The sequence below is a fragment of the Acanthaster planci genome, linkage group LG16, assembly GCF_054643075.1.
Source record: "Acanthaster planci isolate LZ-2023a linkage group LG16, COTS_SCS, whole genome shotgun sequence".
NCBI lineage: Eukaryota > Metazoa > Echinodermata > Asteroidea > Valvatida > Acanthasteridae > Acanthaster > Acanthaster planci.
Window position 1 is genome coordinate 4,848,012 of NC_141792.1, and position 18,154 is coordinate 4,866,165.

Below are 18,154 nucleotides of genomic sequence, written 5' to 3' on the forward strand. Positions count from 1 at the left end.
CTCGCCCCCTAAGTTTGCCAAGCACGTATGGCCGGCCCATTCACCATTTAAAGAAAAATACAATCAGTCAGAGATGGAATCGGTGATTGCTGCCCTTACAAATAGGTTCTGGGGTTTGCAGCTGGCACTCAAAGTTGAGTTTGTTTAAAGCTTGGTGGATTTTCTCTTCATGTGAAATTGGGGGTAACAATCATTTCTTTTTTATATTGGTAAAACTAATTCAGTATTATCGTGTGTATGGGCCATGGTGCAGCGTTTCCTGTGTATTGTCTATGGGATTTCGTGCACCACAACACCAACACCCTACCATATTAATTAACTTTGCAAACTATTTCAGATAAAAAAAATGGTACATATTGGGCATAATGCCCGGCGACGCAAACCTACGGAAGTGTTAAGGAGACATGATTTATGACAAAGGGTGTAACGGTTGCTACACACTTTCAGGTTCCGATAACTTCACCGGATGCATTTATTAGTTCACAATTAACACTACTTAATACTGATTTATTCGGCGAGTACAGTCATCAAGGATCACATTGTTGATCGGCCATATTGAATTATAACCCAGCATACGCTGTCGGTGTCATGACGTCAGGGAAAAACAGTCATGTCATCTGGTGCCCATTACTTGTAAACAAATTAAGAGCACTCTCAGAGATATTCAATTCCAAAAAAGGAATAAAAATTACGCAAACAGAAAAAAAAATTAATAATGGGGTGTTAAAAATTGACATTAGTGTACAATGTACCACTATGACTTTATACATCACACAAAAAGCGTATATCCAAGAACCTAAATCAATTTTCGCAGTATATGTGAGGTCCAAGTCGAGTGAATGAGCAAAAGAACACTATAACTAACTAACTGACTGGATATCGGGTCACTTCAAGAAGATACAGTCACATACCCAAATATTAATGGGATCGGTTCGAAGTTATTGATCCTAAGGCATCGAAATTGAGGCTGTCTGTGTTGAACCTCGTACAAGGGGTCATCCAAGGTATCTTAAGGGGAAAGGCAAGATCAACCTTCCCAGCCTTTAGTGGACTGTCAGATCCCACTACCAGGAGCGAGAGGCAACTGACTCATACAACATTTATCCCAGTTGACCCATGAACCCAAGGAAACTCCTAAGAATTCCTAGTTCGAGCATTCAACCTCGAACAGAAAGTGATCTTTGTAACCCAGGAGACTGACTCCCAGCTACGATATGAGCCAAGTCTAATGCCAAAGATGGAATGTTTAGACATGGAATTTTGACGGGCTTGAGAAATTATGCTCTAAAACAGTGCTCAGACCCTAGATGACCATAATATGAGCGACGAGGTTAATCTTTGAATTACATGCAGGAATGACTGTGCCAGTCTAGAGGCAGAAAAGCAGAAGCATGATGTAGAGAGGTCAAGTACAATCAGTGGAGCGATGACTGAAACACAGCCAAGCCTAAAGGAAAGGAAATTCTGAAATATTTTGCACGTGTGTATAATTTTGCATTTATTTTTGAAAAGGTCCATTTCCACACCATGCGAAAATCACACTAAATTACACACAACTTAAGTTTGGACTGTAGGTCTTCCCTTATGCACATGACCCTCAGCTGAAACAGTGTCTACCATCATCTCTCTCTGCCAATGTTAAAAGGGTACTTCTACAAGAAGCGGATATCGTGCAAACAACTGACGTGTACACATGTACACAAATACATGTACAGTATGTGTTTGTGCATGGAGCATACATCTTGGTCAACAAACAATATGATTAAATTATGCGCACAACTTATTCATTCTTTATTTGGGGGCATTTTTCTCTCTTTGGGCTCCATACCACAGCACTACAAAGCACGAAAATCCGTTTTTATGGACACATTGAATTTGATGCAGCAAAAACTAACTTCAACATAGCCCAGGATGATCTTCAAACATTTTAGGTGAACTTAAAGGATTTTTAAAATGCAAAAAAGGCAAAGTAAGGAATTAAATTTTGTGCAGAAAACCCCATAAAATGTGACTTAAATGGGCTTGTGAAGTGATTTGAATACAGTAAGGACAAGACACAACATGCTGTTTGAACAGATTTAAAGAAACACGCAGAAGATATTCAGCTCATTTTGTTTTATTCAAATTACTGTAAATTACATTACAAACAAGATCTAAATACTTGTTCCATTAGAAATCAAAGGAAAGTGGTAGTTTTTCAGTTCTCAGAAAATATCTTCGTCAATGTATGTACGAGAGCACTATTTTATGTTCCCATACAAAATGCTCATTGTCAAAAGAGCATAAGAACAGTGAAAAACATCAATCCTTCAAACTCAACCAACAACACTGTTTTGAAGAAATATGGGCCACTACTATTGTCAAAACAAGCTGTTTGATATGAAAACCAAATATAAACTACCAGGGTTGAGAAGGGGGAAAAAAATTAAATATCTACGAAATAATAATCACCTGAGGTTTTGATCAAGGGCCCCACAGCAGTGTTGTGTTTATGGCATACATTTGTGTTTGCTAGGAACAACTCATACCCGTCATGTTCTATGTCAACTTTTAAACACACAGGCTTTTCCAAATTTAAAGAGATTGACTGAAAAATCCAGAGGTGGGGAAAATCCTTACAAATCTCGTCCCTGCAACCTACTCAAAGAAATGTAGAAGAGAGTCATTCATATACTGTGCACAAACCTACGGAGACAATTCTACTCTGCCGTGAATGACATAATGCTTTGGTGTTGTAAGCATAACATCCAAAATGTTGAAATTTCTCCCTTTGCACAGGAGGTGAAATGTAATTGTAGCATGCAAATAAAACTGTGATACATGTGTATTTATTTTAAGTCATAAAAATCCAGTAGTTCATTGAAGAATGGTTCAACCTGCCCATTCAACTTTTATTACAAACCAATCTAGTGGAGTCCCAAAACAGCCAAGACTGATCTCCTGAATTCTTTCTCACCTACATGTGTATGAATTAATACTGCATGTATTCTTTCCTGTCTTGTGAACAAACTGCATATGTGACCTGTCACCACAAAATGAACTGAAAGTCGGAATTTTCAAAACTCAGATATTGGTACTTTTGAATTCAGCAGAAAGAGAGCTTTCCAATCGTATGAACATGGAACACTAGGGTAAAAATATAAGTTGACACTGTGGCATTATTCGGGCAGCTTTGCGTCTTTGTCTCCGACACTGTATCAACATTTCAGACCAGGCACAAGTAATGCTATCGTAAAAATTGCTACAAAAATGACATTTTACAATATGTGATTCTGCAAAATATATGTAAATAAATAGAAGGTGGACTACTCTGTCCAAATATTACAAAACCCCAAAATTGACCTCTACTTCAATATAACTTTGAACCCTCAAAACAGGAAAGAGTGGGATGCTACTTTACTCTCATTTTGTCGTGACAGGTCACATATTTTGCTTGATGAATGGTCTAGAAAAGTGTATAGGTGCTTGTGGAGCAGTGTACATCTCGCTTGTGGAGCAGTGTACATCGTGCTCATTATGCTTGCAAGTTTTGCAAAACATTGGACTCCACTATTTTCATAAAGAAAGATTTGCTTTCTTTTTCAACAGCCATGCTCATGAAATGCTGAACAGCATAGCATGAAAGGAGCCTCATGTTGACCTCTAGACTTTATCACACTTCATACTATCACACTGTCCACATATAACCGTCCCAACTGTTTAACTTTTATCCTTACTGCTTGGTCAGAACCAGTATTTTCCATCCTTTGGTGATCAATTCTTGGAAAATTTTGGATTCTAGATGTTCTCTGGTGCAATCTTGGAGACATTCCGGGTCACTTGCTTCTGTATCCCAAATCTGCTAGCATTTACAAAGTGAAATAATGACAAGAATTTCCATAGAGTCAATATACACGTACTGTACATACTGCACCATAAACTCATTTCATTTGTGTTGCATATACAATAGCACAACTCTACTGTACTGTTTGGTTCCATCTTAAGCAAAAGGAAACCAGACTACATCACGTTTTATGCATGCGACTTTTGGCCACTATTTATTTTCATGACAATTCAACAATGATTCCACAGCACTGACTTAAAAAACCTGGAAAACTATACAAATTTGCTAGCCTTATACATCTGTGAGAAACATAAGGCTGTTCTTATGCTTGGACTGCAGAAATGTGACCCTTAAGACACTGCATCATGATAATGTGGGACAAAAACACACAGTCCAGGCTACCAATCAGGGGTTGCCATGTTCAAGTGAGCTATTCGTGTTATCCCAGGGCGCATGCGGGGAGTATGTGTATACTGACTCCAGATAATGCATATGCATCCTGTCAAATTACCAGAAGTAGCGGCTTGAATGCACCATGGATTTACAACATTTACATGTACAAGAACATAACGTAATTTGACGCGACTTCAAAGACAAAGAAAAGATGACGGATGATCAAAACAAAAAAGGCAAAGTCAGTGTAAAGTGTGCATTTCCAAATGTTTGAAAACTAGCCTTTCCTGAACAAACTAGAAAAAGATGCTGTGTAAATATATTGTTTTAATTTTTTTCGCATCTCAAAAATGTGGGGGGGGGGGCTATGCCCCGGGCCCTCCTTGTGTCCATGGCCATGCAATATGACATAAAGATGCTGTTGCTTGAGTGGTCTATGCATTTTGTACACCCGAAGGACACCTAGCCTTCACATTGAAAGGTGTTCAACCAAAGACTTAATATGATAAGTTTTTAAAGCATAAATGGGCCGATGAGCAGTCTGGTGGCATCACTTTTGTATGCAATGTACCAACATATTGATTACGTAAAAGACATTTCTGGTCATAGGCTTTCTTGTGCAATTCACTTCAATACTATTGGACTGGTTTTTCATGTATTAATTTAACTGATAAAGTGTACATACAAGAAATTGAGAATCTATTTTTTTTTTAAGGGGAAGAGGGGTTATTATACATGTATGTACATTCAGAGAAGATTGGGGGTGATGTCATGGTCTGTGTGCTTTGCTCTTAGCTTTCTTGTCCTTGGTAGGTATTCTGCTCTTAGCAGTAGACTCTGCTTGTTTACGAGGTGTCTGCTTGTGCTTATCTGCAGCCTGGCTCTTCTCTCTCACTGTCATAAAATACACAAATAAACAGCCAATTTACTATCATGTCTATTAACACTTTGCCAATGAAAACTCCAACATCCACAACTGTGCAGGAAATCACTTCATAATTTTGTATGTCACCTTTCAAGGGACAGCCGGGTCCTATTTAAAGAAACAGTAGCTATATCACTGTATCTAATGATGCATACATGTACGTGTATATCTACAAAAGGATCAGACTAGCTAAAAACATGTGAAATCCTAGTCTTGGCACAAAACTCCATTTGTATTTTTCCCCATGTATGCTGCCCAGGAGACGAAATATGCACTGGCAAGCACAACTGAATAGTGGTAACAGTAGAGGATGCCAAGCCACAAGAGATGAAATGTTCTGCAATCCAGTCTTGATTTTTGCAGGCTTACCTGTAAAATTCCGAGCATGTCTTATGTGCTTAAATGACCATGAATAATAGCAAGGTGTGCATCTTGGACTTTGACAAACAATGAGGAAAATCCAATCTTTACAAGACTTTGTACAGTGTTTTTCAATTTTTAATGACATAAGTATGAAGTCACAAAGAAACCAGCTGATCCAAGGAAAAGTTGCATGCCTTAACAGTACATGTGTTAATTCCAGGCTGTTGCAAAGTGGACTGGTGCCTTGAAACATTGATGAATGGCTGAAAGTGTTAGTAACAAACGTTGGTGATACTGTTGTGCCGGCTAACGATGGATCAATTTAGCAAAAATGGACAAATGCCACTGATGACATGAATCAGTATTTCGTAGCTGTACCATTGCTAACTCACAAAATAGCCAACAGCATTGAATTAAAAGAGCACGACAATTTTCAGGTTCTTAGAGTAGAACCAAACTGAAATATGCCTACATGTGCTGAGAATTACTAAATTTGTCAGTGCCTGAATCTCACAAAAATTGCTGAGCAGGGGGTCAACAGATGACGAGGGATAATTTGTACATTTGTTGAATAGGTTGTATTAAACAAAATACTGCAGCAAAGGATTTTTTCCTAAATATTTAATGATCAAGTGTAGCAAAAACTCAGAAAATTGTATAGTACAATGCGGTCTTGATGCCTTTTGTCTTAGGGATCAGAGAACTATTTATGGTAATTTGAACACGTTGAAGTCGGCTCAGAATTTTTCAGTAGGCTTGCCAAATTTCCCAAGACTGGACTTCAGATGAGTTTGTCTTTTCATGATCATTGTCCTCTACTGCTATCTGGCTGTGCTGGTCAGTGCATGTTTTCACAGTATCATGCATATTTGTAAAACAATGCAAATCCAGTTGTGAGCCAAGACTAGTAAAATCCTATCAGATGGTAAGCATGTACATTTATGTTCATCAGACTACGCCCCTTCTGTTTCCAATTACACTACACTCCTAAAAAGGGTATGTACACTAAGTGGGATCTTTTTTCACTTGTTGAAAAATAACTTCCAGTGTAACTGGAAATGGGAAAAAAGCAAAAAATCCCCCAAATTACCAGTGTCAGCAACAAACTTCTGTTAACAAGAGAGAAACTGATCTTGTTTGAAAGGCAATGTGTATGTGTTGTTTGTTGATCCCAGGCTGGCTAGATAGCAAATCCATATGAATGTTTTCTTATTGATTCGGTAGTGAATTTGCTTCCAAATCAGTTCAAACATGTTCTTTATGAAACTGAAATTAATAGAGTACCAAAGTGTGACACCATTTTGAACCATCAGTGCAAACGAATGGAGTACATGCGCATGTGTGATTCACACATTGGTTCTTGCTCTAATGCCTTTTACACACATAATTGTGCATGTGACATAGTCATTTCGATGAATAAGGAATTGCAATAAAAAACTTGTATGATATTTGGAAAAAAATTGAAATGCAACTACAGAGAAAGCTGACTCATCACCAATCACTGCTGAAGTGATGTAAGTGCACGAGTGCATTAAATTTTAGTCAGTAACTAACTAAAAGCTACAATTTTATACATGTACAAAGCGAAAGAAACCAGTAAAGTTTTATGGGACAGCAGAAGGCATAGGTTGGGGCCTGGTAATAGTTTTTGGAAGGAAATGAATTTTTTTAACTTTTGGGATTTAAAACTTGTACATGTGACTTCTAAAGACACAGTTTTGGGTAAATAATGGATTTTAATTACGCATGAATTTTAAATAAGTTTTCAAGTCGGGTAGGGGCATTTTTCTTGTCTCTTTTTCTGTTTTGTGGGGTAATTTGTACAGAGTTTTTCTTTTTTCAAGATGTATTTGTGTTGGGGAAAGTGTCAATTTTAATTACAGGTTTTTGCCCTTCCATCAATGTATGTCAAAACTGCCTTGTTTATTTCACCTCTGTATTAAGTGTTGAGTCTGCAGGTTATAAGCAAGATAGCAGGTGGACATACACTGTTGCACAATATGTTTTCTCATAGAGTTTAATATATAATGTCCATGTTATGAACACAAACTTGCTATCATTCACTTTGCATACCATTACGGCAATAGATTGCAGATTTGGTGTTAAATCATATTTCAGTTGTTAACAGTCCATAAATCTTTCTAACAAACATTACTTCTCTGGTTGACCCATTCATTGTATGAAAAATGATCACTTTCTCAATTTTTGTACATAATAGAGCTCACCTAAACACATTTTGATTTTAAGGGGTGAAGATTACATTATTTTTAATCACTTTATGTTAAAGTGACATGGACACATCAGACACAATTCATAATATGATACAACTTCAGCTGCTTGGACATTTATGTAAAGTATGAAAAATAACTTAGGACACAAAGTATGTATATTGACTCACTTCAAGAACAAATAAATCTTTCATTTTAACATATCTTGCTCCAGGGCCTCTTCTTAATCAAGCCCCTTTTTTGGGTTCATTTTGTAACAAAAATGCGTCATGTATCATATCCCTCCCTCATAGTTAACCACTTGCTGCCCAGTGCTTTGAAAAAATGCAGTGGATAACAAAGGGTCATTTTCAAGATTTTCTGTCTGCAAATTCTTCAACATTTCTTCATTTCATTTAACAGACGTTTATACCCACAAGAAGTAATCCTTGGGCACTACTCAAGCTGACAGGTGACCTTCATTGATGCCGGAGTATTTTAGCCAGGCCTGCAGCCTTGTCAAAAGAGCCCAGATTGTGCAGTGTTCTACCCTTTTTTTTGTTCTCGAACGTGCCACAGTATGCTACTGCCCTGTTTTTAATCGGGGCCAGATTAGCATGCAGTGTGGCTCATCACTGTGGTGGTAGAGAGCTTTTGTCCCCAGTTGTAATCCGCTAACTCTAAATGCCCCAAATCCTGGTATAAGGTTTCAAAACAATACTGTATTATCTCCATTATTGAGAGTGAAAAAATGTCGGTAATATCCAGCAGGTCAGTCTTATGTGCCGAGCATGGTCATTTGTTACAAGGCCCAACTCTTTTGTCCAGAAACCGGCTCCCCATCTTTGTGCATTAACCCTAACATTCCTCAGTCCTCCAACAGGTGAAGGATTGAGGAGTGTTAGGGTTAAGCCCAGCTCCTTGAAAATGGGTTGCCCATCAGGAAGTGGTTACGGTAAGAAAATGTTTTCAGAGCCTAAGATGTTTTGCTCATTAAAAACAATTCTTGTTTTAATTTTTTCTTTAAAATTTTTTAAAATGACATATTCTAACCTCTCTTGATAGCTAGTTCTCGCCGGGGATTTTTAAGGCAAGCATCCTTGCCTGTTCCCATTAAATGCTTCCTCCAGTTGCCATCTTTATCATCTGCAGCAGTTACGCTGACATGACACAGTGGGCATTTACTCATGCCAGGCTTGGGAGCTGAACAAAAAATAAGTATATGATTAATTAGAACTCCAGTAGTTAGGCAGATATTCAAAGATCAAATAAAGCAAGCTTCACAAATGTAAAAGCTTAAGGGAGTACATACAGTGCGGATCAAAATAGCAACTGGGCCATACCTCCTTCCAAAAGCAAATAACTACAAGAGGGTAATTGTGTGTTTCTGTTCCCACCCATTCCATTTTTAATTTCAATCACATTGAAACTCTGCATCAAGACCCAACACACCAAAAAGTAACCACCAAACAAACAGTGTGGCTGAGGAATGTAAGTGTAAGCCAGGGTTGTTGATATTTATTTTTAAAAAAGGAATGTTTAAATTGAAATGTTTTGATACAAATTCAAGCTGATCTATTTTAAGGCAAGGAAATATAGCCATGTGTGTTAGTTTTCTTTTGTTTATTTCTTTCGTTACAAAATCTAACAAATCTATATTTAGGTTAAGAGATTGAAATCAAGCAATTTCATTGAAATCATTATTAGCAAATAGGAACCACCTTCAACTTTGTTTAAGCCCACATGAACACCTACCTGTACATGTACCGACATATAGAGCACAGTTCTTTCCAAGATACAGGTGTCAAGGATAAAATACCAGATTTTAAACGGTAAGTCAGAGTTGGAATTATTAACCAAGAGCTGAACCTAATGGACCAGTAAGCAAAATTGCCATCAAGCACATGTATATGTAGTTACTGTACATGCTAGATACAAAAAGCTGGTACAGGGCCTGAAAGTAAAAGGTCACGCGATGAGCATCCAGAACCCTCAGCCCACTTGTGGGGATTTAACATTGAGTCACTCATTACATTCTTAATTTTTGGAAAATGATTTCTGAGACCACCAGGGGCCTCCTCGAAACACTTATGTTGGGATTTCATCTTTGTATTCTTTAAGTAAACTTGTGCACAAATTACCTGGAAATGGGTAAAAAGGATTTCATTTACCTGTCACGTCTGGCATTATCGTACCTCATCATGTACTGTGTACCTAATTGTTTTCTCAATGTGTGCTTACCATATAACATTGTAAAGACATACATATACCTTCAGCCGATGGATTATAGAATTAATTGAGCTGGCCTGAAGCAAGTCTTGTCAGCAAAGATAAGAGACAAAACTTACAGTTTTGTTTAAATACTTATTTTTCCTGTATATTTATTTTTTAATAGTCCAACTATTTTAATTTGAGTTTTACCTGAAAATCACCAAGTAACTTTACACATTTTTACTTGCGTACAAGTACACCGAGTTGCACCGGCCATTATCTATTTTAGATGTTTAAAAGAGAGAAGTCAATTTATTAGCATGATCTTTCTCTTTCAGGTTAGGCAATTTCAAGTTTCCGTAAAGTTATATGCTAAAAATATTAAGTACCAAGAGTCTTTATGACAGCGATTGTTTTAATGAAGGTCAGGGAATTTTTCAGTGTCTAAAAAGTCATGTGCCAGAAAATAACTTTAAAGGGCTTTTCTTGAAGGTGATTATTTCAATGAAACAAATAAATGTAACAAAATTGCAAATTTTGCTTATTTTTGCTATTCAAGGGCTTCTGAGGGCACTTCAGGGGATAAATTTCAGGCTGTATTTTTATCAGGTTCCAATACTTATAAAAAGAGCAGTCTCATTACAATATTTAAGACACTTCATAACTCTCTTTGTCATCCAGCTTCTGTGCCATTAAGCCTAAAAATTCTCATCCAGTGATTTTACATACACCCAAGGGGACTAGTGTTAATAGAGTTACACATGTATGGTTCAGGCTTGCTTCTTATAGTAAGAACTTTTGTTACTGCTTTTGGTTTCACTGTGTAAGGAGGAACAAAATTGTAATCCAACTAAAACAGTGACAAAAGATATATGTGCCCTCTTACTTTTTAATGCTCAACTCAAAGGTGAGCACCTCAATTGCAGTTAAATTAATTCATTTGTGTAGCCAAATTTTTCATGCATTGAGTCCAAACGTTTGATTTAAATTGAAATAATAGGCATGATTGGAACAAAAAAAATTCCGGCTGAACTCAATTATGTGTTAATACACATGCAGCTCTAGTACAGGTACAAGTACTGGAAAAGCACCAAAGAAGTGTAAATGGGTCTGTCCACACTACACCTAAAAGGCACATCTGTGTGACACTTGACACAATCTTCCAATTGTAAAATTTTGTCCTTTTTTTGCTTATACACTGTATGTCTTCACTGTTTCTTATCCACTTTCTGCCGGGGACTCCGGGATCAGAGACGCATGGTTTATATGGGTGGCCGGGGTCTCCAAACTCGGACAAAGGAAACAGGGCCCTGTAACAAAAGACCGTACTCCGAACAAAAGACCAGGCTGCTGGGCATTACCGGCATTTTTCATTCTCAAAAGTGGTGATAATCCAGCGTTATTTTGAAACCGTATACTAGGGTTTGGGGCATTTAGAGCAAGCGGATTACCACCGGGGACAAAAGCTCTCCACCACCGCAGCGATGAGCCACACAGAACCGCTGCATGCTAATCTGGCCCCTATTGAAAAGAGGTCAGCAGTGCACTGAGCCAGGTTCGTGAACAAAAGACAGTTGTATAACACCGCACAATCTGGGCTCTGTTTACAAGGCTGCAGGCCTGGCTGAAATATTCGGGCGTCAATGAAGGTCACCTGTCAACTTAGAGTAGTGCCTAAAGATTACTCCGTGCGGCTATAAAAGACCGTTAAATGAAATGATGAATTGTTGAAGGATTTCGAAAATGGAAAAAATGATAGTCATGCCGGCCCAGCATCATCAATATTGAAAAATGCCCCGGCACGAAGTGCTTATTGTTACCACAGAAAGATCAAGACAAATTGAGCATTATTTAAGAAGCTACATAAGTTTGTTCTTGAAGATGTAACATTTGTCACATTGAAAATTAAATTTAGAATATGACAATTACCTGCAATATAATAAATAGTCATTTTACTTTACATTCAGAAACTTTCATAACGTCAAAAAACAATTCCAGTATACATAACACTGAAATTGATTTCATGAAACCAAGATAACATTTGTCACTGGACAGACATTACGTTACGTCACATGGACAGATATAACATGTGTCACATGGACAAACATTTTTTGGTGCTTGAATTAGAGTATGAAAACCGAATTGGTCACAAGCCAGACTTGTTTGTTTTCAGTTTAAAAAACCATTTTTGTTAGAAAGACTATTAAACTTCAGCTTAAATGAACACTAAGTTTTTCTCAGTGAGTAACATTTGTCACATATAATAAGCTGGGGACAGACGGTATTCTCTCTTTCTTTTAAACAAAGTGAACAGACTTTTTTAATGGATTGTTATTTTATTTAATTTGGCTTTGTAATATATGTAAATGTACTCATAGGATAAGTTTCCTCAGATTTCTACATTTAGAGGGAAAAAATATGTATTCTCTCTTTCTTTTAAACAAAGTGAACAGACTTTTTTAATGGATTGTTATTTTATTTAATTTGGCTTTGTAATATATGTAAATGTACTCATAGGATTAGTTTCCTCAGATTTCTACATTTAGAGGGAAAAAGTATGTTACATGTACAAAATATTTGAAAAAATATTTTCAATTCCTAAATTCAAATCTTAGTTGTTTCCGAAGAAAAAACACAAATGTGATGTTAACCACTTCACGCTGGTGGCAGCTATCAATATTGATGATGCTGGGATGGGATAATCATCATTTTTCTGTACTCAAAAATCTTTAAAAATTCCTTTCACCATTTATTGGGCACTAACACCCACATGAAGGACTGTCTGGTTTCTACTATAATCTGACAGACATCTATTGATGCTGGATTATTTCTGCCGGGCCTGTGGCCTTGTAAAAAGAGCCCAGATTTTGCGGTGTTTCAAAATTTTCTTTTGTTCTCGAAACTGGCATAGTGCACTGCTGACCTCTTTTCAATAGGGGCCAGATTAGCATGCAGCGGTGCTGTGTGGCTCATCGCTGCGGTGGTGGAGAGCTTTTGTCCCCGGTGGTAATCCGCTTGCTCTAAATGCCCCAAACCCTGGTATACGGTTTCAAAATAACGCTGGATTATCACCACTTTTGAGAGTGAAAAATGCCGGTAATGCCCAGCAGCCTGGTCTTTTGTTCGGAGTACGGTCTTTTGTTACAGGGCCCTGTTTCCTTTGTCCGAGGTCGGAGACCCCGGCCACACATATAAACCATACGGTTCTGATTTCGGAGACCCCGGCTGGTAGTGGTTAAAGTATATCTCTACAATTCTACAAATATTAGTAAAATTGTTGAAGTTAATTTTCTTGACTCCCAACAGTGCTTAAGGGAGAGATAACGTTGGTTGTGTGCAAATGTACATGTTAGTGGCCATTAAAGTGTGTAAGACGTGAAAAACAAATGAAAAATTAGTTTTTTTTCTAAAAAAACACATTTTTGCCATTTCAAAAAAATTTAATTATTAAATCTGTGATTTCATGAAAATTATTTGATTTAGATTGTGATTTAAATCAAAATTCAAATCAAAGTGATTCAAATACCCCAACCCTGGCACAGACTTCATTGAAATGTTATACATACCGAAGTATAATTTCTGAATCTCTCACTACGTGAGAAAAATTAAAACGAAGGATTAAGCATTTTTGGGCAGTGGCTACAGTGGTTTTAAGGTAAACACAGAATTGAAAAAAAAATGCTCCTTCAAACATTGGTTTATGATGCATACATGTACACTTACGTTGGCATATCTTGTCTTTAACGTATCGTTCTACTTCCGTTTTCTCATGGGTTTCTGTACATCTTGGGCACTTTGCATACTTGGCTCGACCTTCACATTCAGTCAAAAGATGGTTGTTAAAAGCTGAAATCTCAACAACCTGAAATAAAAGATCAAATTAAATCACAGCTTACTCAAGATTTGGGAATATATCAGGGGGTAATATCCAATCATGCAGCATTTCACAACAAAAGGGATGGAGAATCAGACATGTACATGTACTATACACACAGACATAAAATGACATTGACGTGGGTGTATGGGGATGTGCTGAAACCAAACACCTAAGTTCTCATTCCCTGTGTGTGGAGTCATATGCTTTGAGGCCCCCATCTGCAGAAAATATGGAATAAATGCAACGCACAAACACAATATGCGTAAAAAACATATACTGGGTAATTATAGTGCCTTATGTATGAGAGTAATGCATTAAAGAGGTCTCTGAACTGAAAAAAATTGCTATTTTTGTGCCATAATTTGCTCAAAGTGAATTAATTTAGGATTTGCCCTGCCCGATGTGTATTTAAACACTGTATACTCAGTGTATGCCCTGAAGGTTTGTGAAAAAACCCACAAGCGCCTTCGGGTGGGACTCAAACCCACGACCTCCTGCTTACTAGTGCAGATGTCTTAACCACTCGACCCCGACTCCACCTTTGAAATAATTGCTCCAAGTGGTCACAACTTCATTAGTATTTAAAAATGTCAAAACACCAAAATAAGTGGAGGAGGGGCAGGGAAATGGAAAAATAACAAAACCCTCCATGTACTATGAACATCTCCTCACATCACTTGAACATGCCCCACAGAAATTCTGAGCAACTGTGTTGGACACAAAACAGGGCAACTCATTAAAAAAAGACCAAACTTTGCTAGCAGCAGCATGTCTGCCACTTCTTGCAGTCTCTGGCAATCCATTTGCCCTTGATATTAATACTTGCATGTTATTATCATTGGAAAATACGTTCATATATTGTGTGCATGTAATTATTATTATAATTATTAATTGTTTATGGTAATGTGGGGAGTTGCCCATATATTTATCATGTGTAATCTACATGCACATGGTATACGCCTTTAAGATCCTTTCAATGTTTACGTTGTTGCATAGCAACTGAGAGGGTCCCCTCACCCTTCACGTTGACGTGGCCTTGCGCCTCTATTGGAATTAGCTCCATTCAATTTTTATCATGATAACATAAAATTTGGCCGGGGTGCCTTCCGCCGACTTCATTATCTGTTTTAAAACGCTTGGATTCATTCTTATTGTAATTACAGGCATTGTCAACATTTTTACTATTTATACCGCGCATGGATATGCCGGTCTGCCCAGTGTGCATTACCGACCCTTCGACCACGTCTAGTCCTTTTTCTTTCCGTGGCCATCTCGGTGGACACAGCGCAACATTTCGGGACCATTTTGGACAGTTTTCAGCCTGTTCCCTTGGAGTTGCTGGGCCCTGCAGACCACTGTAGGTCTTGCAACCCGTGGTGTCTGGGTGAGTCGGGGTTTGGGGGGTATTTGGCATATCCTAGCGCCGGTATTTTGTAATTTCATCCATTATACATTGCCATTTATGGTCACTTATAAACGTTTGACATGTACATCGTTTTTGCGCTGTATTGTCACGTGGTCAGTGCATTTCCATAAAGCCCCCAAAGCCACTGTGAATAGAAAATTGGGTTGTGCTGTTAGCTTAAATAGCATATTCGCTTCTATATATTATGTGTGATATGTATAAGCAGTACGCACTCATGCCATTACAGAACATCGATTTCGCGTACACCATTGTATTTGATGTCATTGTTGTTTAATTATTGCCCATGAATCAACTAAAGCACTTATGTAATTAATTAGGGTTCATGCTTTTGTATTAATTTATAGGGTTTTCTTTCCATTGACGAATAAATTGGAGGTGATTATTTGATGACCTGTGTTACAAGCTGATCCAATCCATCCCTTACCGGGAGACCAGTCTCCCCCCTCCGGATCGTCAGGGTCCGCCCCCAGCGGGCGCGCAAGCGCTGCCGCTACAGTAATGACACCAATGTTTCCTCAATAGGGCCCTAAGCTCTGTAGCTGGCAAGCCTGGAGGACTTTGTTAGAGGATTCAACGAAAAGCAGTTACAGTGTTAGAGGTGGGTGGAAAGCCCCAGAGTAAAATTCTGGGTAAAACCAACGGAATCAGGTAGGAACTGAAACCCAATCCACACATAGACCGAGCCATGATTCAAACCTGGACCACTGAGGAGGAAGGCGAGGAAAGAACCACTACGCAAACCTGACTCCCAGTATGTAACTGTATCCAGGTTTTATGCATACAGTTAACAATTTCAAACACTGCACAACAGGAAATTCCTGCAGAAATGGAATTAGTTGCTTTTTTTTTCATTTGCTCAAAATTGGTGAAAATACAGTTACATCTTGTACAGATATATTTAGAATTTTAGGTATATATTTAGGGTCCATTAGCATACATTTAGGGTAGGACAAGGTACATGATTGAATGTGTGGCAGAGGCCTGTGTATACTAGTACCTGTTTACAGCTATGACACCTTTTTAGTACAGGACAGTACTTCCAGTAATGCATGTCTAATCCTTCATCCTTGAAGCTCTTATCTTCCTCTCCACAAAATATGCACTGCTTATCAATGTCATCGCCGAAGTCTGACTGTTCAGCTATACTTGGCGCTCTTGGCATCTTTTTGGGTAGTTGGTCTATCAAGCAAAACAAAAGTAAATTAAACATTTTTAAGTTCAATAGCAATGCCACTTCTATCTGTTTCATTCTGTCACATTGTGGACTTTACTTCATTTGTATTACTTTCCTACATGTGAGGTAGGCAGAATGGTTACATGTAGTTTGCTCAGTAAACCATGCATACAACTCATATGAAATCTAACCGCATAAGGTTACTGACCCAATAAGGAGCCAATGAGAAAATAGTATCTTAATTCCTATCAATGAACTTTTGATGCCACAAATAAGGATTAATCAAATGAGAACATGGCATGTTGCTTCTGATCTTTAAGCTTGTGTTTTACACAATTCTTAGGTATATCTTTCAACAGCCCAAAAAGAGTGGAGTCAAGTCAACAAAAGAAACTTGCGGATAAATTGGCTACTTTATATGCAAAATTTGCTAAGTTTTTATACGACCCAGTGTACTCACTGGCCCAATCCATCACCAAGACTTCAGAGTCAGGTGCAAGCATGAGGTAGCCTTAAGTTGCAGACATGCAGCAGTATAAGAAACCCCTTACATACATGCTCATGTTACCTACATGTGCAGGCGTGGCATACATAGTGCGATGGCGTGGACATCGCACACATCCACACAATGTTTCCCCCCTCTCTGAAAAAGAGTTTCAGAGGCAAGGTTATGTGTGGCAAAATTAAGAGGAACAGTCTAGGGAGTCGTCATCAAAAATCCAGCTCGAAGGAGTTATCCTGGTTGGAGAAAAAGGAGCATTTTCCTCAAGTTTCCTTAACCACAGGAGAACAAAGGAATGTCCACACTTTGCATGTAAAACAGGTATGTGTGTACCTGTGTGGTTATTTCTTGGTCACCCATGTGTGTTGGACGTATATACTAGAGAATATACCACCCCAAATAGTTTTACATGCGCGAAATTCCCATGCACTTATAGTTATTTGCTGAAAAGACTTGATCAAGTGTATTTTTCTCTGACTTCTCACAATACACTGTGGTCACGCTGGAATGTTTGTCCTTTTTTAAAGCGATTCAGGTCGGAGCCAGAGTGGGGAGGATGGGTGGGTGAGGACTGTTTGGAGTAGGTATTCTCTATAATGACCTTGTCCCATACATGTACATGTGGGGAGGGGGAGGTCACTGCACTCAACCTACCCCAAACAGTATTACATATGCAGAGTGGCACGGTTGCAGGCAGTAGCAAGGTTGGCTACGACGTATGGACAAGCCTTGTATAACAGCAGGTGTAATACCACTCACTATGATCAGGTCTTCAGGATGCCTTGTCCACTGTCTTGTCTGAGGCAGGTCTGACTTCTGCACAGCCGACAGGAGAATTGTCTTGCTGTGTGCAGCAAGTAGTGAAGGTAGACGGGCCTTTCCAGCATGCAGCGTTGCATGTGACTGCAATAGAAACACCCTAAAAATAAGACCAAGTCGTTGGGGCAGCTCTGACATCATGGCTCTGATGTGGTATTGGGTGGCGTCAGCAGAGTGGGCTGGCTAGTCTGGGTTTGCAACGTTGTGGCCGAGGTTGTCCAGTGGGCAACGGTGTCCCTTGTCGCCGGGTGGTGAGGTTTTGTAGTGGTAATGAACAGCTGGGTGACTGGTCCCCTGAGGTGTTTGGTTTTTACCAGGTACCATTTAAGTGTGCAGACCGGACACCAGTGTTTCTCCGAGTTGTCGCTCGTTTAAGAAGCAACAGAGGGAATGAATATCTGGCAGTTCAAAGGATGGAGTGTGGTTCTTCATCA

The 18,154-nt window shown here is 38.6% G+C and overlaps 1 protein-coding gene across 4 annotated transcripts in view; it reads right to left on the bottom strand.

Annotated features, from left to right (window-relative positions):
* Window positions 1-441: 441 nt before the first annotated feature.
* cep104 (centrosomal protein 104) overlaps window positions 442-18,154 on the bottom strand; it is a 141,962-nt gene continuing 124,249 nt past the window's right edge. For 3 of the 4 annotated variants that reach the window (XM_022245908.2, XM_022245906.2, XM_022245912.2), the window contains 4 exons: window positions 16,223-16,404; window positions 13,646-13,784; window positions 8,765-8,914; window positions 442-5,110 (listed from right to left, as the gene is read on the bottom strand). In XM_022245908.2, coding sequence (XP_022101600.2) covers window positions 4,986-5,110; window positions 8,765-8,914; window positions 13,646-13,784; window positions 16,223-16,404 — 596 coding nt within the window. In that variant the 3' untranslated portion in view covers window positions 442-4,985. The remainder of the gene's footprint in view (window positions 5,111-8,764; window positions 8,915-13,645; window positions 13,785-16,222; window positions 16,405-18,154) is intronic. The other variant, XM_087147410.1, reaches the window with a different exon arrangement.